The 22,697-nt window shown below is 37.6% G+C and overlaps 1 protein-coding gene across 1 annotated transcript; it reads left to right on the plus strand.

The window, feature by feature from the left end:
* The first annotated feature begins 4,617 nt into the window (after positions 1–4,617).
* On the plus strand, positions 4,618–19,123 carry LOC139745582 (putative ammonium transporter 1). The gene is made up of 11 exons (XM_071655975.1): positions 4,618–4,669; positions 10,298–10,387; positions 11,830–12,060; positions 12,726–12,808; positions 13,208–13,342; positions 14,333–14,563; positions 15,385–15,523; positions 16,687–16,781; positions 17,210–17,336; positions 18,375–18,470; positions 19,026–19,123. The coding sequence occupies exons 1-11, from the start codon at positions 4,627–4,629 to the stop codon at positions 19,121–19,123; spliced, it is 1,368 nt and encodes a 455-aa protein (XP_071512076.1). The 5' UTR covers positions 4,618–4,626.
* The last annotated feature ends 3,574 nt before the right edge of the window (positions 19,124–22,697 follow it).

Raw genomic sequence — 22,697 nt, forward strand, 5'->3', positions numbered from 1 at the left:
AGCAAACAATCTGTTTAGAAAATAACGCTATTTTCAATGGGTATAATGTATGTATATCTTGATCTTCATCTTTATTCATCATTTTACTGGCGACATTCCAGGTTGATACCCAGCAAAGACGTACCATCTCTCTTTGCAAAGTGGTTGTATCAAGACAATGACAATAACTTCAGCCCAATAACTTTCTGCCGTGAAAATAGTGCGCGCTGATCACCAGTGGTATGAAAATTAATGATCACCGAGTTGTCACCTGGAAATACTGCTACTGCGATTGTATATGGCTGGATCGACAGTACGTGATTTAAAGGAAAAATGTAGCCCTTAGCACGTGTGGTTTCATTTTATGCATAATGTGAAGTATAACAAAACGCGCCATTTAAGTCTGCCAAAATTTGGACAATCCGTCCAAAAGTTATGAAATCTTTTCAGCCAATACCCGTGCATAATATGCTTTCATCATTTACAGAGACAACTCCAAGTTGGATATCACAGTTGTGGAGCGATACAAAGAAAATACAAGTAGAAATGCAGGAAATTTATTTTCTGAGTGCACATATCCCCTTGATTCATTACCAAATATAATGCGATTTCCCTTGCCTTCAGAAGGAGTCACATAAATAAAGGGCTCTTCCGTAGTTACTACAAAAATATGCGTAGGCAAATTTAGAGAGAAAAGAAAGTTTAAAGGTTCATTTAGACTCGATAATGAGATTATAGATCAGATTTCGAAATGAAATATTAGTCATATAATACAAATGAACTGTACAGTACATGTAATTATACAGTATATCATCATCTCTTTTTCTTTTTCACTCAAACAAAAAAGAGCAATGCTGATAAGTGAATGGCGTTTCTTAGACCGGTTCTGTAATGTCCTAAGCTTTTATGCATGCTTGATGTTAACAAAAGTTGCCCTTTAGCAACTACAAATTTTGACGGAGACTTGCCCAACCTAGCAGCAACTATATAAAAACGATTTCCTGCCTACATGGAGCATAATGGAAGGGAGCAGGTGAATAAAATACTTCGTTACTTGGCAGATGCAAAAGGAATACAATACTTATAAATTGTAATAAATTAAAGAAACTGTATAATTGCTAAGTTTAATATTATTGAAACATGGCACTTAGATGCTATCAATCGTTTGAATATTCATTTGTATTATTTACTGACATTTCTTTTTCTTTTGCGAGCAAACACAACGGAGGGATGTAGGCCTAATTGTCTTACTCGGCAAGACTGGAATTGATCTGCATACAAGCATTACGAAATTTGATTCCACAACTTCCCTTACGTCCAATAGAATTCAAACTTTAACCGTCAAGTTCCAAAGTATTAAGTTGGCTGCAAGTTTCCCGGCATACCGAAAATAGCGCTGAAGAATCTACGGATGGCATGATGTTTGTTTGTGAAGGGTCTATTGTATCTTTATTGTGCAAATAGGAGAGCAACCTGCTCAGTCATGCACTGACTTGTATTAGCCTACACCATGGATGCCGAATGAATGGGTGTTTCCCCTCGACAAACTCGAGAGAAAGTTATGCCTTGAGCGCGCAAAGGGGCCTTGACGTCATTCTTGATGCATGGAAACCAGTCTGAGTATAGACACCTTCGATTGCCGTTAGGCATGTTAAATGGATCGTGTAGTTTTGGTTGAGACATAATTTCAGATTTCTAACATTTCGTTTTTTGGTGAGATAATGAGCAATCTCTTATGAAATATGAAAGAGCATGTAAATCCATGAGAAATTGCATGCTTATTTTATGAAAATTGGTTTTGAAATGGCTGAGATAGCCAAAACAGAGCGACTCTAGTAAAGTGTGGGTCTCACCTTTTATTACGATCGCTTTGTTTTACTTTGTTTTTGGATGTTTCGGTCATTCAAAACCCGATTTTCATCAAATAAACTTTGAATTCCTCTTAAAACGGTATGCTCTGTACTATTTTATAAGTGTTTTCTTGGTATCTCGCGAAAAGTTAAAAGCCCAATTCTCATCTCCACCAATACTGTACTATCCCTTTAAACTGCACATTACTTGAATATGTGACCATTCTGAAGCAAATAATTTTCACATAACAATAGATATATAACGAACCCTTAAATGAATCCCACAAGGACTGGAACAATCATCCCCCAGCATTCCCACTGATCAGTATCTAGCCATCCCCTTTAAAGACAAAATTGGCGTACTGGAGCAAGACGGTGCCACTAAATACAAGGCAATTAAGTACCTGAAAAACCAGTCGTCTGTCCGACGGCCACACAAGATTGCACGGTGCATCTCGCCCTATATACAGCGCTTCGTTTCTTTTACAACTTTTTAGTATTGGAATTTGAGGCACTTGCGAACCCTAATTATTACGCAATTTGCTACGTATAATCACCCGGTGAAAGCTGCAGGTTAAAGCAATCCAAGCAGAAAGCAACGACACGTAATGCTGGCAAACGCACGTTGAATATTCAAAAACATGTAACTTATTACACTGACCGAAGCATGATACTGTCACAGTAATCACTATACCATTGAATAGTCAAATATAAAGTAATTCATGCGCAATATTTCACACACTGGCACTCTCCCGTCCCCACCCACACATACGCACATAAGTGAATGAATGTATGCAAGAATGACTAAATGAATGACTAAATAGATGCATATATATGTATATATATATATATATGTGTGTGTGTGTATGATACACCGTGTATATGCCTACATATTATTTCAATTTATTACATAATAATGAGCAATTTATCCACAGAATATTTCAAAGCAGTAAAAGACGTTAGATATGAAATGATATAGATAGGGAATACCGAACAAAACACACTACTCGTGTGTAAAAAAAAAAATTGTGAAAAATGATAAAATGTGATTTTCACTGAGTTTTCCCAATTGTCTAATGGATTTTGTTCTTTTTATTCCAAAGAAGTGTACTCGCATGAACATGATATAAGCAATTGCCCATTTTGGTTTAACCTTTGGTACGTCATCTGATGTGGAGTCGGGTGAGCGTAGTTATACGTAAACAGTGAGGTGATATCGTCCTCTCATCTAATTTCCATAATATTATTTGTCTGGAGATCACTTTTGGGCCAGACATTTACAAAATCACTATATTCTGTAAATTCATCATTTGCCTCGAGCTCTTGTTTCTACTTTAGTTGGATATTTCTCGAGATTATCACAAACTTAAAATTGGCAGTGGATCTATAGGTATATAAGCGCCCAAAGAGACAACAATAGGGAAAGAAAGCGTGCTTCAAAGATTGGTACCTGCGACAATCACTTGCGCTGTCGGGTTCTGTAGTGATTTAAAGGAAACCAAAACCCCAAGAGAAATGTGGATTGAGTGAAGGTAACAACATTAGTAGAACACACCAGTGAAAGTTTGAGGAAAATCGGACAATCGATGCAAAAGTTATGAATTCTTAAAGTTTTGGTGTTGGAACCGCTGAAAGAGGAGATTACAAGAGGTTATGATGTCATGTGTGGACAACAATATAAAGAAAATATAAAGGGACTTCCACCAAAATTAATTTTTCATGACAATTACACATTCTATCAACTAAATACTGACATATATGTTAAGGGTAGCAATAATATCCCCCTGCCTTCTGAAAGCGGTTAGTCAAGTGCTTTTTCATTATGATAGAAAAGTGAATTTTTGTGGAATTCCCTTTATGATATTTTCTTTTTTTTTTTTCGTTTAAAACAGTCTTGAGAAACACTAACATGTTGCAGCAGCTCGTGTTGGGAGCGTCTATTGACAATGTCGCTTATTATGTAGTCTACACTGGTCTGTTGTACTATTATATGCTACGGTTTTGTCACGCTAGCTTGAATTGGAACCGATTCGTCTGCACGTGACAACATAACACCGTCCGGCTCTTAGCGGTCCGATGCGCCGAAGTGCGTGCAAGCACAAGTTAAAATACAGGCAACACGCGTGCCTCACAAAGTTGTTTGATAGTGCAAAAAAAGTAAGCATCAATATGACCTTCACATGGAATCGTCTCCGCCGCCATTCTTCCTTTTAGCAGTCACGCGTGACACTGGAAAGGTACCATCTCGTAATATTTCTCTCTTTCTCTCACTCTTTGTGAATCCTCGTCATGGTTAGTTGATCTCGCTGAAAACCCGAATCTGAACCGGTCTAGGAGAACACTGAACCCATTGCTAGCCGGGGTCGTCTCGTGTTATTAGCCATAGTCTCCTCTGAGTTCCTCCGAGAACCAGTACATCCACCTCAACTTGTCATGCTTGTCGTTTGCAGCGGCTTTATGTTGATGTTACATCATTGAAACGAAAACGCTCGAATATTTGACGGCGTACCTTGAAATTAAACTACCTTTTTTGTTTAAAGATATCCAGACACAACTTCATCCTAGATAGATTCGAACGACAGAAAGACGTACAGAGAAGAAGACAGAAATAGAGAAATTAAAGAGAAGAAGAAGACAAGAGAGGTATCGGATTTAGTTACTAAACTTCGGCAAAGTTTCTCCCAGGTTTTCGTGGAGTTGTGCGGTTGTCGCAGCTCTGGTTTCTGCGAATTCTTTCAAGATGTCGAATTTAACTTTGGCGGAGATGACGGGGCAGTTGAGAGCACTTCAGGCCAACATGGATTCCTTCTTTCTCCTCGTTATGTCCTGCATCATTTTCTGTAAGTAAAGTTAAAATGCATACATTTGTATATTCTTAGCCCGGTATGCTGATCTCGATCATTCACTTTTGCAAAGCCCAAAGGAGTATACTCTATACCTTCATAACTATAGAACTAATTTGTCACGACGTGTGAGCACGTTCAGACCATGTTGAAACGCGTTCACCCCACTCATTCCATGTTTTATAACTATCTGTTTACAGTCATTTATTTATCATCGATCTACCAAACTATTATAATCTACCTGACCGACGCATCACGTATCATATTTGTAGTTACGAGAGGTAAAGGATTTCACTAGATTATCATACATTTTGATTAAATATCAAAGAAGATCTAAGAAGAATATCTTGTACATGACGGAAACTTAAAGTTGCCCAGAGTAAATCTGTCGTCATACGTTTATTGATCTTTTTTTCTGTCATAATTATTGATTATCTTCAGTTGTTCGAAATCGTTCGTATGTGCTAGCAGACGTTGCAGTTGTTATCTAAGTGCCTTTTATTGCTGCCAAGCTTTCGATCCTTTTTACAGGTCTTATTCAATTAAGGGCTTGGGATGTAAACAAAATGCAACCAATTTGCATACACGTGAACATTTACGGTGTATTATGAGGAACTTGCAACGAAAAGACGCTAAATCAATTGGAAAATGGTGGATGTAGAGCCTTTTGGACGCAAGCTCTGCATAATATGTCTTCATTGAGAATCATTGACCTTAATGTCATGAAGTATATGTGCTTAGATAAACTATGTGTTTGCGCACATTTATTTTGAAAGATAGATTCCAGAAGTGATATATAATATATTTACATATATATTGTATTCAATATATAAGATGATTAGATTTGCCGAAACATGTTGCAATGAAACAAGGCCATAGTGTAAACATGGTCCAAGTCAAACTCGGTGTAATGGAAAATATGCAAACTGCATCGATATATGTAAAGCATTCTGTCTGAAGTGTAAACTTCCCGTAATGTAGACATTATACTCAGGTTTAAGATTTAAGCAATCTCATTATTCTACACTGATTTATATAATTCCATTCTATCTCATATTCGCTGAAATTTCCTCTGCCCTCACCGTCAACTTGTTATTCATTTACCTTTCTAATTCTTTCAAGTCATCTCTCTCTCTCTCTATATACATATACACTCAGCAAAAACAAAGAAAGTAAACATTTAGATTTCTCATAGAATATTTGGCTGAAAGCTAATGTATTATATACCATATTGAAGGTAATTTAATTGGCTATTAACCTGGTAGGTCAACATAAATGGAAACTTTACGCATGAGTGAACACCATTGTTTTTCTCTTCCAGGACACAAAAGTAAAAATTGCAAAACTGAACAAGTTGTCATTCATGCGTATGTGCTCTTCCATAGAACAATAAGAACAAACAACAAATTTCACACAAAAAGAAACATGAATTCAGTTGAAAAACTAAACCTTTGATCTCTATGATATCTTAAAGCCCAAAAGATCAATGAAGGCTAAAAATAATGGAGGAAAATAAAGCATCTTATGTCAAATCAAAATTCAAATGAAATAAGAGAAGAAGTAATAACAAAAATGGTACAAATTTGAGCTTTTTTTTTCAAATTAGGAAATTGTAAATAATGTTTGGTTCTTGAAATTGTCTCATGGATTCTTAAATCACTAGATTAAAAGAAATAGATAAAGAAATTCTGCTCATTTAATCATCTTTATGCTTATTATTCCCTATGTCATTTGAAGTTTGACTTGACAGACAATTCTTATTTTTCCCCTTTAGTTCCCCACTTCGTTTTTCTTAGAGGTTATAAAGAGATAAAGAGAACAAAAACTTATTTTCCTATTTCATTCATGTCTCTCATTGTGTTAAACTGGTCTTTTGTTGTCAATGTTATCGTGAAGGGCACTTGCAATGAAAGAGAACATGTCAGTTTTTGCAATTTTTAATTTTGCGCCTTGGAGAACAAAAACGAATGTGCTCACTCATGCGTAACGTTTTCTTTTTAATTAACTTATTAGTTATATAGCCATTTAAATTCCCTTCAATATGATATAAAAAACTTTGATTTTCATAAAAATCTTCTATGAAAAATATGACCTCGAAAAAGTGTTTACTTTCTTTTTATGCTGAGTATATACATATATACATATGTATATATTATATAGATTAGTATATATATATATGTTTATTATATATATATATATATACATATATGTATGTATTGATATTTATTTATTTATTTATTTATATTTACATTTATATTCATATTTATATTATCCCCTGTCTCTGTCTGTTACTGCTATACAAACACGTGTGCCATCTCTTTTCTCAACAAAGTCACTTTGAGGACAAGCGATCAAAGGTCGGTCAATGTCGGGATCGAGCATGAACAAAAATATAATCCATCAGACGACAATGAAAAAGCGCCAGAGTCATATTATATTTGCGAGACACCATCTTTTGTGATTGAGTAAATCATGCTTTCTCTTGGTCTGAACAGCGTGCAGAGTAGTGCTTTCGGCATGTCGATCATTGCCTGTTCGATTGTATCATCTTCCTGGACAAATTCACTACGTTTGTCAGGATTTCATTTGTCCTTACTTGAGGGAAACGTTTTGTTTTTACCAATAACATTTTGGGGGAGTTGCTTTAGGTTTATATGGTTAACGTGTAATGGGCCATAATTAGCCCCGTAATAATTGTGATACTTGAGTAAAACGGAGGAAAATGTCAAACAAAATCGATAATAGCGGTCTGATGGAAATTGATTTAGATGTGGTTGATAAGAATTAATTCTTCGACGAAAAGCAAACTTCATCTGGAAGCTCAAAGTGTATGTTGTTTTTTTTTTTCCAATTTAGAGGTACTACCTTGTTGCGGAGTATAGGTTTACAAACTAAGAATGATGAAGTATACAGTTTGAGCGATGCAGTCGTATTCTTTCGTTTTAGAAACTCCGCGGAACTTGAGCAGAATCCCTCCCGAAAATTTAAGGACTGAACTGAAATAATTAATTTGGTTTACTTGAAATCAAAATACAACTAACATTGAATCTTTCGTGCACTTTATTGATTTTTGGATATATTTATTTCTAAGTGTATATAGCATATGTCTTTATGGGGATCATTAATTTGTGTGAAACATTGATTAAACAGGAGCTGCACCAGTTGATCGAACATCGCCGTAAATGTGGACAAGGGTTCTCACTGGCCACCAGAGATTCAAGGCACCAGAATAATTAGGGTAAATTGATTTCCATCGTCTGGTTTCACTTTTTGTGTCCAACAAGACAGGTCAATGCCCTTGGCGGCAGAAGGTCGCAAACCCCAAATTTCCATAAGAGCGGTTTTGTATAGGCGCATGTAGCTCAGGATACGCTCTCAGTATAGTCCGCTAGGTATAATCTTTACTAGATACCTCCGACTGCCACAAAATAATAGTTCAGGACACGCTCTGAGATAGTCCGCTAGGTAGCCCTATACTTCTTTCGACGGCCACAAACTATTCCAAACCTCGTGGTTTTCTTTTTCAACACTCAATGCTCCTATCGACGTCATGAGCATCACAAATTGGCTTGGGGGCAAATCATAGCAATCAGTTACCAGTTTCACCAAGGAGGACTGGTGAGATACCACCTTGGTTTTACCCATTGAGGGCAGATGGTGCTGATCATGTGCAGTCGTAGGAAACATGACAACATTAACACTGTCCTCACTGCGCTCTAACTCTTAAACATTCTCTCTCCCCCCGATTCTGAGTCTGGATTCATCGGCGTTCACGTGAATAGCTTTCAGAAGTTCAACATAAAACTGGGGACCAATTCACGCGTGTATCACGTCCTCAGTGAACTGTCCCTGGATCGAATCGACAGAAGACCTTATTGCTTTTTTATGAGGGAATTTCAGTCACAATGAACAGTAGTATCATTTTATTCGAAATGAATACAACCCTCAGACTTATAAAAAGTGAGACGTTGTCACGAACGCAAGCCGCAGCACGCTTGGAAAGAGAATGAATAATTAAACGACTTCTAGTTATCTCAACTAAAACTCTATTCCCATCCTTTGCATTACTCAGTTTTTTTCTTTATGTATCTTTTTTGGGGGGGGGGGGCGGTGGCGGGGGTTGAGCAAGGGTGTTTTACAGGAACATGATATTGTTCAGATTAACTGAACTAATTACCTTGCCTAATGCAGGGGCGGATCTAGGAATTCTCTAAAGGGGGGGGGGGGGGGCGTGACTGATATTTCTGGTGCCACTTCCGGGTTTCATTTCATTTTTTTCTTTTTATTTTCTTTGTTTTTAACGAAAATTAAAGGGGGGGGGGGGCGTGCGCCGGTTGCGCCCCCCTCTGGATCCGCCACTGTAATGGCTATCTGCCAGAAATGTGAATGCGCAGACACTACATTACGTTCACTTTTTTTTTTATCATTGCACGATTGCAACACGTGATACTGCACATCTCAGTAAATAATGATCATTATTTTCGTCCGTTGCTGAGGTCGAATAGGAAGATAAAATGTGCAGTCACGGTGATGGGGGGGGGGGGGGGCTGAGAAGGGGAACACACAGTTGATAGAATGCTTTGAACGCCTTCGTCTTGCACGTCAGGGGTACATTTTTAGACAAAGCGGCGGGGGGGGGGGGTTGCAACAATCCTCCACTGATATAGTTAGTTGTTAGTTGTGTTGGATCTTAGATGTAGTAAATTATTTACGGGTGACTTGAAATGATTTTACTTACAGCTTAAGAATTCGCCATCATTCGCATAAACAGTAACCAAAGTACTCGTGTAGAGTTATCCTGCTCAATTTATAATTTCCACTCACTACTATAGTTGGATCAACGGCGGGACCGCTTCACCGGGTTGAACACCCTGCTCTTTGCGAGGAATAAATGAAGCATGATCTTATACGTGGTTGAGCTGTGACCCTCTCACACACGAGACCTCCATTTAAAGTACTACCCGAGGGACAGTGTTTTGTCTCTTTATAGAGACACCACGGTATGATTACACACAATATTGCTCAGTGGGACTCGGGAATCGAACCCGGGTCCTTTGATGCAGACGCGCTATTCCGATTGAGCTAACTCGCCATCAGTGACAGTGAGTCACCCGTTTACGAAGAGTGAGAAAAGCATTTTTTATGTTTCACCATCGCAAGTCAAACTGATCTTTGTTTTAATTGAGTGAGTTCAAGCTAAATACCTCCCTCAGCCCCACCCCGCCATGGCCCCCCCACCCCGCCAAAAAAAAAAAAAAAAAAAAATGAAAGAAAAACAAAACACGGCAACCCTTAATCTTTGGAGGGCACATTATGATAAGAGGACCTGGAATAAGATTACAAAGTGTCTTTTCATGATGCGAATTTCATTTCTATTTCTACTACTTGTTTGATTTGAGTCAGCCTTGAAAAACTCGGAACCATGAAGCAAAAGCTGATGCACACAAACATGTCTTACACCTGCGCGACTGAAAAAAAAAATAGTCACCATTCCAGAACCGACATGAAAACTTTGTCATTTGCCCTATGTAAACTTCGGTGAACATGTATGATTGTGACAGTATAGTTTCATTGCAACTGCTAGCATTATGACACGAATATGTAACCGCACTTTGTGTATTTCAGTAATGCAGGCTGGATTCGCCTTCCTGGAAGCCGGCTCAGTTCGCGCCAAAAACACGACCAACATTCTCCTGAAGAACGTGCTTGACGTGTGTAAGTACTTGATTACCCGAGAATGGAAAGTTTGCTCAGTTACAGTCGCCAACTCTGTCAAAGTAATGTAAACAAAAATAACAAACTCAGGCTTCGAGAATGCTTAATAATTATCATTATAGATATTGTTGTTGATATTATTATCGTCAGCATAATACATGTATATGATGATGATGATGATTGTTTAGATGATCGAAAGTGGTTATGACGACAATTGAAAAGTCCTGAGATGTTTTCTTATGAAATGTATCAGATGTTACGATTTGTGCGTTTACCACACAGCCAAAGTAATGTGCAAAACATTAGTTTGGTAATGCTCATTTTAGCCAGCGTTATTGTTCATGATATAAAAGACGTCCAAGTGGTTTTTTTTTTTTCAGGGGCAGAGCTTAGTTTGTACAGAAAACAACAACAACAGCATAACCGTAAAATGAGTATAAAAGCTTGATCATGCAGTTCCAGACTTTGAGACTTGTAGACCTATTCACATATGCCTGAGAAGTCAGCATAGTATTGAGTATCGGGGGACCTTTCGGGATTATTTCACCTGCTGCATTGTTCCGTGCAGGCGGTATGATTACTCCATTGAATTTCAGGGATTTGCTTCCTCTTTCAATCGCATTCACAGGAGAAACAGAGTTACTGGTAACCATGGTAACCCGCCATCTTACCAAATACAAAAAGGTGTTCTTGTCATGATGTAATCCATGTGAACGTAGCCTACTACGTAGTTTCACATCTAACACGAAATGGAATCATGATTTCAAGCCTGTGGTTGCCAGTTATATCTTGTCTGCAAGCAACATCACCATCAATGGTTTTAATATCTTGTGCTGTTAAAGGGATTGTATAATTATGATAGTTTTGAGGAGATTTTACTTTTTCGTGAGATATCAAGAAACCGGTAGTGAAATGGTACAGCGCATACCATTCTAAGAGGAATTCAAAGTTTAGTTGATAAAAATTGGTTTTAAAATGGCTGATTCATCCAAAAACAAAGTGAAACAAAGCCATCGTAATAAAAGGTGGATCCCACTTTTGATTAGGATTGCTCTGTTCTCGGTATCTCAGCCATTTCAAAACCAATTTTCATCAATAAAATGTTGAATTCCCCTTGGAATTAGACCTACATGCTCTTTCATATTTCTCAAGAGGTTTCTCATTATCTCACCCAAAAATGTTAGAAACTTTGAAGTTAGGTCTCAACCAAAACTATACGATCCCTTTCATGGCTTTGGAGGAAGTAAATACAGTGGCAGAGTAGATGACAGAGAAAATACGTATATAGATATAATCCCAGAATGAATCGTGGAGCCACACATATGAAGTTTTTCATCATAAGTGTGTTTGTTTATTGTTCGATTCGAAATCATCGGCACATTGTGGATGCATTATTAGCAAAATGTATTAGAAGTTGTGAACATACCAAATTTCATTTCCAGGTATCGGTGCGGTTGCATACTGGGCCATTGGTTACGCCTTTGCGTTCGGGGGACAGGCGAACGCGTTCATCGGCTACCGGTACTTTTTCTTCGAGGGCTTGCAGTCAGAGAATTTGTCCCACTTCTTTTTCCATTTTGTATTTGCCGCCACCGCCGCTACCATCGTTTCGGGCGCCATGGCTGAGCGCACTGAATTTGGCGCCTATTTCATCTATTCTTCAGCTATTACTGGTAAGTGTATCAAGAAGAGAAGATATACACATTTTATACATATATATCTTATATATATTTTTTTTTCTGTACGGTAAAAGAGTTTGATTGCAAAACGTCTTTAGCGCCATTTTTGAACATTTCTAAGTTAGTTTATCATCAGATAAAGCAAATAAAGACCGATCCATTGATTCCTCACTTTTTGCTTAAGAAGGAATATTTTTGACGCTCTGGTAAGAAATATCCCATATTTCTTATTATTTCCTTTGTATTTTAACATTTCTAATAAGTTGTAAGAATGAGTAAACTCGTTTTGCAACTAAACTCTTCAATGAAATCTTCGTATCTTCAAAAACGGGATTTCGAATTTAATTCAATGATTACATTTCGTGCGAGGGCAAATGTTGCTTGAGAAATGACTTAGCGGTATGCAATGAAAGTTATATTAGTATTTCGCTCTTATCCTCCTCATCAAAAGACAAAAGTTCCACTGATTACCTAAGAGGAGGTCAGCCTTATAATGTTGCATTCAGCATTAGACACTATAGTAGACACACAAATTATTATCATACCGGATGTACAGTGGACATCGATGGATGTAGTAGATCCGGTCATAGCCAGTATATTTCTTTTTTTTTCATGTTAGTGGTAAAATTTACCAAATTGTTCTCCCTTTTATATTCCAGGAGTGATATATCCAATCGTCGCTCACTGGGCGTGGTCAGCGGAAGGATGGCTTGCTAACGGACCAAACGGTCTCGCATACCAGGTACGCCCTAATAAGCTAAGATTACTACTCCTTACAGTGAAATAGGCCTAAACTCACACACATTCACATCAGTTCACAAATTTCAGTTGAAGTTTGACATTTCTTCCGAATACTGCAGTGACACTTTTTGCACAATCTTATTCTAGTCTCACGTTTGCAATTTTTTTTTAATGAAAAAAAAAATAATGTTGATAAAATGGCAATGACGACTATTCTACTACTGCTATTAGTGTTTGAATGATGTTGATTGTATGTGGTAATGACGAAAAATTAGAAATGTTTCTGTTAAAACAGTGTCCTTTCTTGAAGGGGTGGTGACGGGGAATTAACTCGCCATTGAAGTGTCACGGTGATGAATGCTCATGAAAAAAACGTCCAAAAATCGTTTTCTCTACAAAGGACTTTGCTGGAAGTGGCGTGGTGCATTGTGTCGGCGGTACGGCGGCACTGGTCGGGGCAGCGATCCTCGGTCCCCGTATCGGACGGTATGATGAGAATGGGAAGTCCCATCCTCTTCAAGGTCACACCGTTCCGGTAAAAAGAAATATTATTCATAATTTAAACACGAATGATTTCCCCTTCTTTTTCTTTTCGTTCGTTTGCTGGTTTTATTCTTCATCCTTTTACTTTTTATCTTTCTTTCCGTCATCTTCCTTGATGAATCTTTTCTGGACACATTAACCCCCCCCCCCCAAAAAAAAAAAACACCCTGCATTGCAATTACCCTTTCTGCCCCTTCTCTTCTTCCTCGTCCTCCTCCTTCTTCTCCTTCTTTTGCTTTTGCTTTGTCTCCTATTTCCATCTTCTTTTCTTTTTTTCATTTTCTTGTTTTCATCTCCCTTGATTCTTTTTCTCTTTTACGCACTATTTCTGCATTTGGAACATGCTCAGATTATTTCTGCAAACGTTTTAGGGTGCCAGACCGTTCAACCCAGATACGTCATATTACATGTATTATGTATTCTTTTTCGTCTATTTTTTCGACTACCGACATTGTTTCAAAAAGTCCTTAAAAGTAAAATGAATGGCTAGTAACCGAGCAATTTGCTCTTATTTCTAAAAGATGTTCGAGTTATCGCATTTGAATAGTATGTATAAATAGGTCAGTTGTATCACAAAACATCCTACCATAATAAAAATGTTGCAATAAAGTCTGAAATATAAGACGATGTCACTATGTATTTCTCAATAGACCATAACTGCAGACGATTTATCGCAGAAATAATTTTATAATACGTATTGTTCACATTCTGTATATTACTGAACATCGATTATACGGATTAACATTTTTACATTGGTTGTTTCTATCCCTAACTCACATTTTCGAACTATTTTGAAGCGCTAAGCTGGGTTTATGTTTCATATGCAAATGGTAAATAATACACAGCATAATAAAATGACATTAGATAAGCCGAAGATATAGAACATCTTGGGTTTTCAAAGAGTCCCAACGATGTGCAATCATGCCCACTTTTATAATCATACTGTCATGTATTGGTTTCTTATGCTTCCGTTGGTCTGAAGATGACAGCTTTGGGCGGCTTTATCCTCTTCTTTGGCTTCTTCGCCTTTAACGGTGGTTCCCAGGCCAGCATCTCCGCCGAAGGTGACGGTGAGATTGTCGCGCTGGCTATTGTCAACACCATCATTTCCGCAGCATTTAGCGCCTTAATAGCCATGGTGATCAAACGCGTCGTCTACAAGGGAAGCTACTGGTCACTTCTGACCACCATCAACGGCGGGCTTACTGGAATGGTAGGGTTAATGGCTTCATTATATTTTCATTTTTTTTGAAGTTATATTCAGAGTGCACATAGTGCCAGTGTATTCCCGCTACAAACTTGCACCTGGGATCTCAGTGTGTGCATCTGTAAGGTGTATTCATTATTCTTCATAACATAATGTTTTTTTTTTTGTCTTGGATAAGGAGAAGAAGTATGATAAATAAGAAAATGAGATGGTCGTAAACTAAACGCAGTTCAATTACTTTTTAACTGCACTGATAAGTTCAGTACAGTTCAGGGGGGCATTTCATGAAGCATTTTGGTCGGATATTTTTCTGACTAACTGTTACAAGCTACGGAAATCCTTGCATCTGATTGGCTGAGAGCAAATTTGTTCGACAACTTTGTCGAACAAAATGCTTCATGAAATGCCCCCAGATTTATTGCTGCATTCCATCTTGAGGACAGAATACAAGAATTTAGCAATGTTGGCATATTTACATGAAATATATTCGTCTATGTACATTAATGTAATACAGTCTTGTAAGAAAATTGCACAGAATTCAATGATGGAAAGACAGAAAATATTGATTATTCTTCTGGTCAAAGCTCTGTGGTCCAATCTAAAAATCAATGTCCTCATGCATTCCGTAAGTATACATGGTATAGGTTATGCAATAGCTGTCTGAACGGAGTTGCCCTGAACTACAAAGATAGTAACGCTCAAAAGTTGCTAATTTCTATTAAAAGGGATGCACATGCCATGTAGTGGTCACTGTAACAACACAGACAAACACTCGGAATTCAACAGATATAGTAGACAATTTCGCTTGCTCCCACGCATTTTCCCAGGTCGCCATTTGTGCAGGATGCAACACAGTCTACCCATGGGGAGCAGCGGCTGTTGGGGCAGTGTCTGGAATAACCTTCATAGCCTGGAGCTGTCTGATGGAGAAGGTTAAAGTGGATGACCCCTTAGATGCCGTGGCAGGTCTGTTTAACCCTTTTCATGCCATGTTCATCTTAGCCGGAACTGCCAGTCAAATCACCTTATTCCTTCCATTCTACGATTCTAAGGAGGGACACCATGCTTGTTCCCTAAGTCTTTAGTAAAGGGAAAGCCGAGCTGGATATGTGGGAAAAAAGAAAAGCAAAGAAAAAAAAAAACAGAAACCAAAGCGAAATCCCCAGAACAAATCAAAACAACAACAACAACAACAACAACAACAACAACAAAACAAACAAACAGAAGAAAATGTTACAAAAAAGGTGCGTTCAAGTTTTCCTCTTTCTCTTTGGACTTTGGAGAAATGTAAAAAAAAAGGAGGGTGGGGGCGAGGGAGTTGAGGGAGTTAGAAATAATTATCAGATGCCGGTATCAAATTACTGAAATCCTAACTCGATCTGGACATGACTGGAAGCTTAATTATCATATATTTTTCCATTAAAGTGAGAAATATTGGTCCTAGTATAGAATGAGAGCTCAGCTGAGATAGATGGTAGATTATGTAGTGATCTGGATTTAGGAAATAAAGAGTCCAGAAATATTGGAACTAGTGAAATTGGAGGAGGGGTGCTTTAGAAGGGAGGGAACGAGCATGCGTACCCTTTATAATCATATTGGGTGAGGGGGCCGGGCTCCGGGGCAACCATCAAACAGTGGCTTATCATCTTAGCCTACACCCAAACTGTGGCTTAACCCCAAAGTTCAAGCAGGAACAAATGTGATAAATAGAGGCCGATTCAGACTAAAATTTTGTCCAATTTAAAAAAAAATGACAAAACGGAAACGAACCCAGCAAAACGTGTGATAACCGCGATAACTGACGAAAAAAATGACAAATTGTCTGCAGTTGGTTTGAGGATTCATGCAATCGCTAGTAAGATAGGTGATATTTGTTTGTACCGTAATTAAGGTTTAAAAAATATATGTAGGCCTAATACGTTTGTCGATAACGTACGTCATTTATAGCCCTATATACGTATACATGTAACATAGATGAATATAATTGTGTAGACCTTATGAAAGCTATAAGTTCCTCTGTCTCTTCCTCACTCTATTATGCTTTCTTGACTTTATGTTTCCACATTGGAGTCAGCTTATCAGTTTGATAGTGGTATGGAATTTCACCGTAAATCTCTCTTTTTTTTCAGTTCATCTAGGAGGAGGACTCTGGGGTGTTCTAGCGGCCCCTATTTTCGCCCGGGATACCGGTGTAGTCTTCAGCTTCTCCGCTGATGCTTGGGAGGTAAGAAGATTCACTTTCGTGGATTCTGCAATGATTGTACAGTCTTCCTCTTATGGCTATAGGTAACGTTTGCATACGATATAATTAGAAAAATTATACGTTAGAGTAACGGTGACAGTCTGCTAAGAGGATTATCGGTGATGATGTTTAAACTATAGTCCCAATAATGTAATAAAAATTGTATCAAAATCAAGTAGTAATTCTCAGGGATGATTGATAATCGATGCCTTCATTTACATGTAATTGGTAGAATTTATCAAGACAAACCCATCCTATTGTTCTTGTATTGTTCTCTTGTTAGTGAGAATAATAAATTCATCTTCAATCTGACGACATATTTGAGATGTATCCAACAACTTCTAAAGAGTTATCCTAGTCACCATAGAGGCCCGCTTATGATTCTTTCTCTGTTTCCATGACAACCGCAGGCGTTCGGATGGAACCTCCTCGGTGGTATGGTGATCATTGTCTGGGCTGCCGTTACCTCTGTCGTCCTCTTTGGCGTCATGCATTGTGCGAGAATCCTGAGAGTTTCACCGGAAATAGAGGTCAAAGGTTAGATACCGACATAGTAGTTTCCCTGATTTTTCTTAAAGGCCTGGAGCTAGGAAATGAACACCGTTTAATGATACTTTCGAATATTTTGAATTTCCTGGATTCTGTTGGGTTATGAAGAAGTTTGAAATTCTAATGAAAGTGTAAATATCACAAATTGACGATAATTATAATGTTCAGTGTGGGGATTGCAGCTCTACAAGTAGAGCAGCAATTGGGAGAATCTGGTCAAATGGCTTCGAATGACCGTCTCTTCACTTAGCATCAAACCTTTTGACTTTTCGAACTCGAAAAAAAAAATCGTTGCATTATTTTCTACCCAAACATTTCATTGAATCCTCAATTTGTGGGAGATGAAATAAAACAACTTGAACTTGAAAGATGCTCTCTTGCATGGTTAAAGTTATTGCTTACCATTTGGAGCAGTGATTTAAAAGATGCTTGAGTTATCAAATTTTGATGCATATGTGTAGGCCAGACGTATCACAAAACATAATACCGTATAAAATTTTGCAATAAAGCATAAAAATAGAGGTAGATATCATTCATAGTGTCATTATTTTCTCAATAAACCATATCTGTAGACGGTTTGGTCTAGAAACAATTCTATTCCAACTATTCTTTGCGTTTTGTATCTAACAATACTCAACATTACTGATTACAATTTTTACATTGATTGCTTCTATCCCTAATTCACATTTTAGAACTATTTTGGAACATTGCTTTGGGTTTTTGTTTCATCTGCAATATTAATGGCAAATAATGCCTTTAACTGCAGAAGTACCCAATTGTGCAAGTACTGTTCTTTGGCCGTAATCATGTACAAACTACATTTCGGAGATGAGTCTGGAAGAAACATCAGAGTTGCTGCTCTTGGTCTTGTAAAACTCAGCTGGATTAACATAATCATTGTATCTAAACACCTAAATGAAATAAAATGCATCAAAATGAATCATGTTAAAATCAGATCGCTGGTAAATGTGAAACCTTTCACTTTCGTAGCCTGGTAATCATGTTTTCTTCATTTGTTTTATACAGGTCTAGATATTCCGAAGCACGGCGAGCCGGCTTACCCCATGGCCAGCTACGGTAGTGGTTGGGAAGAGCAAGGGATGCCAAACGGCGTTCCAGCAGGTAAATCTCTCAGGTGTACATCACGAGCTCGACAGGCCACGAGTCATACGGTCCACGAGTCATGCTCAGTCCACGAGTCACTAGCTTTTAACTTATTTACGAGATGCTTAGAAGCCACTTATTACATATCCCAGAGCATACAATTCTCAGAGGAAATCGGTTTATTTGATGAAAATCGGTTTTGAAATGGTTGAGATGTCCAAAAAAACAAAAACAAAAACAAAAATAGAGTAAAAGAAAGCGATCCTAATGTAAAGTGGGTCTGAGGGTCAGGCTTAGACAGAAAGAGAGAAAGAGAGAGAGAGAGAGAGAGAGAGAAGGAGGAAAGGACCATTCTGAAGACTTTAAAATTTCATTATTTCAATAGCTTCGAATGGAAGATTGGAAAAGACGGAAAAATAGTACTTCGTGAAATGAAATTATAGTATGATGTGTTATCATGTGTTACCCAGTGACAACTGTGTGCTTGAATCGTATGTACATGTATTTCTTACCTGGGAAAAAGAAAGAAAAGAATATGATAACGAAATATGTTTTTCATCCTCCCTCCGCCAGGAAATCAAAGTTACACGAATGCCGCCTTCAATGACCGGGAGGCCACCATCCGGGGGAAGTACACCCAGAAAGACGGAGACACCGAATTGCCTTTGTAGAGACTTGGGTGGCGACAGTAACAGCACTAAAACTCTACCAAAACGTTGAAAATTAATCATATATGAAGTGTGATCTGAGATCTTATGAATTTTTTGATAATTGCACTTTGTGAATCTAAAGGCATAAAATTCAGCAACAATGAATATATGCAATGAAGGTGAGGAAGACAGATTAAAAGAAATACAGTTGAAAACTGAAGAGATGATGACGAAGTCCCTACTAGAGACTTTCCATCATTTTTTTTCTGACTCTGACGACAAACGGATATTTAGTCATATGAGCGCATCTATTGTCTCATCTTACCGCTTTCTTATTCTGACAGCACTATCATTATGATTACCAATGATTACAGTCAGAATATATTCTGTCGGTCAACCACTGAAAGAGAAAGGGAGAAAAAAGTGAGGATATTAAGAGAGATAAGATATTTGTTTCATCATCTTGCAATCCAGTCAGTCTCATTCAGTCATCTACTCAGACATCCATTGATGGCATTAACTGTGAATATTTACTGTAATCAGTGTCTGGTGTCAAGAAATGAAACAAAAATGATAGCCTTCCAGATCGCGAATTAAAATTGCGTAATACGCTTTTCTTGTTGGTGCAGTGCAGCCTTGTCAAGCTGCTTATAGGTGCCAAAAAGAAAAAAAAAAGAGCAAAATAAATGCAGAATCAAATCGAAGAAAGATAAAAGGGAAAAGCAGATGACCACAAAATCATCACTCAGTGTTTGACCACGCCAGGTAAATGTGCTCCGAAAAATTTCGCAAACATTCCGCCTTAGAATCAACGAACAAACATAGAATTAACTCAGTTTTTTATCTCGGGTATCATAGATACTTTTAAGCTTAAGCGATGTCGAAGAATTCACATGTGTTTAACGTTCTGTGTAGAGAATCTATATGTGTTTTATTCAAGATTTATAGTTTACCAATTCATTTATTCCTCTGCCATGTATGGGTGTGGTCAGTCGAGATATCGTCTTGTTTACTATTAAACGAAGAATTCCTGTCGGTGGTTCCAAGCATATAATACAATCCATCCTAATTATAAGGTCAGACGAGTAAAGTGCATTCAGATAGTAAAGAGAAGGAAGTTATTGAATTGAAAAATTACAAATGTATTTAATTAAATTTTAATGGAAAGCGTAGCCAGGTGATGTAAGTTTCTGAAATGATGACGTAATTAACTCATGACTTGGGCTTGTGACAAAAATAGTATAACATACACATTCCAAATAAAAAAAAATTCTTATCATTTATTTACTTTTCTGTTTAAAAAGTCATGGTTGCGAGGTGTTTGCATCAAATTTCTACAGATGGTAAACTTTTTTTTTCACTATTACTCTATGTAAAAAGGAAATTCATTAGGCGTTTTCACATCAGCCCGAATCCATGCTCGAGATATTTTCCTATTTCCCAAGTCAGAAAATAGCGCGCTATTTCGAAACATCGGGCTGATGTGAAAACGCCTAATGAAGATTTTTAAGGGTGTAGGGCTATAGGAGCCTTGTAAGACTGTGTCGTCAAATACTCCATTTTTCCAAAATATTTCCTGGAAATTACAATGTTACGGGAAAGCATGACCATATGAGTCTTTGAAAGTCTTTGATTTTGTTTTTATTATGGATTCAATATTAATCAATCTTTCAGCGTTCTGTCTGGTGTTTTACTGGACTGGTGTTGATAAACCCCATCATTGCCATTGTCCTGCTTTGTCTTGGAAATACATGGTTATCTATTTATATATCTCTTTTGCATTCTAACTTTGTAGGGCCTTCCTGGATTGTTGGTAATAATTTGTTGCATTATTTCATGATTCCAAAACCACTGCTTTAGTGTTTGATCAAAAGCATAATTTGAGGATGTGGTCCATCGCACGCATAGAGATACTGATATTAGACGCTTAAGTAACGATATAATCATCCGTCATCATTGCCAATACTATATGCAGTCATTTAAAAAGGGGAAATTATCTATAGAAAATGCTCTGTATCAGCAAAGTGATCATTTTAGCGACATAATTACTCAGGCGATTAAGTGACACATGAAATGATAGGATACATTATTGGGAACACAAACGAGTTTCAATATGCTGTTACCCGCTGGTTATGTACACGTTTAATAAGTATACACTTCACCTGGTTTATCAATTATCGACACTCATATGTGTAGAGAGTAAGGTGTTTGTGAAATCAAGGATTTATTTGGTTTTTTTTCTGGTTATTTATGAACAGCTTCCATTCATTTAATTGATTTAGTAGACCCTACTGTTCCAATCAATGTAGATGCCTGCTCCTCCTCTGCAATTTCTCTTTTTTTTATTGAAAATGTTCTCTGTAGAAGAACATAATCATTTCATTGTTTTAGAGGGGTGAATCTCAACCTGCTAATCAACACAGTGATGGGATACTGAAAGATGGTAAATATTGTGTAGAAAATCATCACTTATCGCAAATTGTTTTCAATTAATCATTTCTGTCGTTCCGAATGAACGACTGTATGCAGGGCTCGACACTAACGGTGGCCCGGACCAAAAACGCACGTCGGGCCACAGAAATTTCAGAAATGAAGAATTTGGTGGCCTGATCGGGCCACTAAAAAAGGTCGGATGTTTGCCTTTGGGCCACCAAAAATAAAAGTTAGTATGGAGCCCTGCTGTATGTATTGCGATTTTGACTTGATGTTTTCTCGTGCTTTCCAAATACAGAATATTTTAATAAAACTGTCTTTAGTAACTGTTGTTATCCAGAGAAAGACTGTTGTTTATGCAGTGGCGGTAAAACTCATTGTCCTCACCATTTAGTCTAGAACTCACATTTCGGCTAGTTACGTAATTCATGTCTGAGGCCCAACTAGTTAGAAGTAAACATACATGATTGATGATGATGATGTTGGTGGTGGTTGTGGTGATGATGAAACAGCATTTATATTGAGCCATATAGAAACATTCGAAGGTCTCCGAAATGTTTCTTTGCAATTCTCTCCCCCCCCCCCCCCCGGCCTGAAAACTCATACTTCTGCTCTAATTTAAGTCTCTTAAGACATAATAATGGAATAACCTTCTTTTGGGAAGTGTGATGTGCTGTGGAGATAGAGAAGATTCAAGTTGAATGTGAAATACATCGAAGATGACATTGATATGTTGGCATACATGATAAAGTCATGAAAAACTACGGGTTTGTTGTCTACTTTTCTGTTTATCATTATCTTCTTTGTGCTCGTCTGTCCTTGCAGGTTGCATGTTATCAAAAGTTTATTTAACAAATGGAAATCAAGAACAAGTGAAGAGTTTAACCGGAAAATGAGTGAACTCCACTCTTGTTGCTTTCAGATATTTGCTATTAAATAAAGGCTGCTAAAACCACCCAGAATGAAATAAGAAAATATGAGATTACTTTTGAATCATAACTTCAATAATACTCCTTGTTATGTATCAAAGTTATAGGTATCACTGTGTGGCGCTCAATACAGTGGACTCCCGTTATAACAAAACTCTCGGAACAGATTTGCTATATAAAAATTTCGTTATAACGAAACAGTTAAACAATTAAAAAAAAAAACTCAGGGTCGA

Source organism: Diadema antillarum, unplaced genomic scaffold (genome assembly GCF_040938485.1).
Source record: "Diadema antillarum isolate AM-2024a unplaced genomic scaffold, OU_Dant_1.0 seq00001278_RagTag, whole genome shotgun sequence".
NCBI classification, from domain to species: Eukaryota; Metazoa; Echinodermata; class Echinoidea; order Diadematoida; family Diadematidae; genus Diadema; species Diadema antillarum.

Bases quoted from the DNA above. Each gene is read 5' to 3' on its own strand.
- LOC139745582 (XM_071655975.1), top strand. From the start codon at position 4,627: ATGGATTCCTTCTTTCTCCTCGTTATGTCCTGCATCATTTTCT. The intron at 12,061-12,725 runs GTAAGTGTATCA...TTTATATTCCAG, and splicing joins CTATTCTTCAGCTATTACTG to GAGTGATATATCCAATCGTC. The intron at 16,782-17,209 runs GTAAGAAGATTC...TGACAACCGCAG, and splicing joins TCTCCGCTGATGCTTGGGAG to GCGTTCGGATGGAACCTCCT.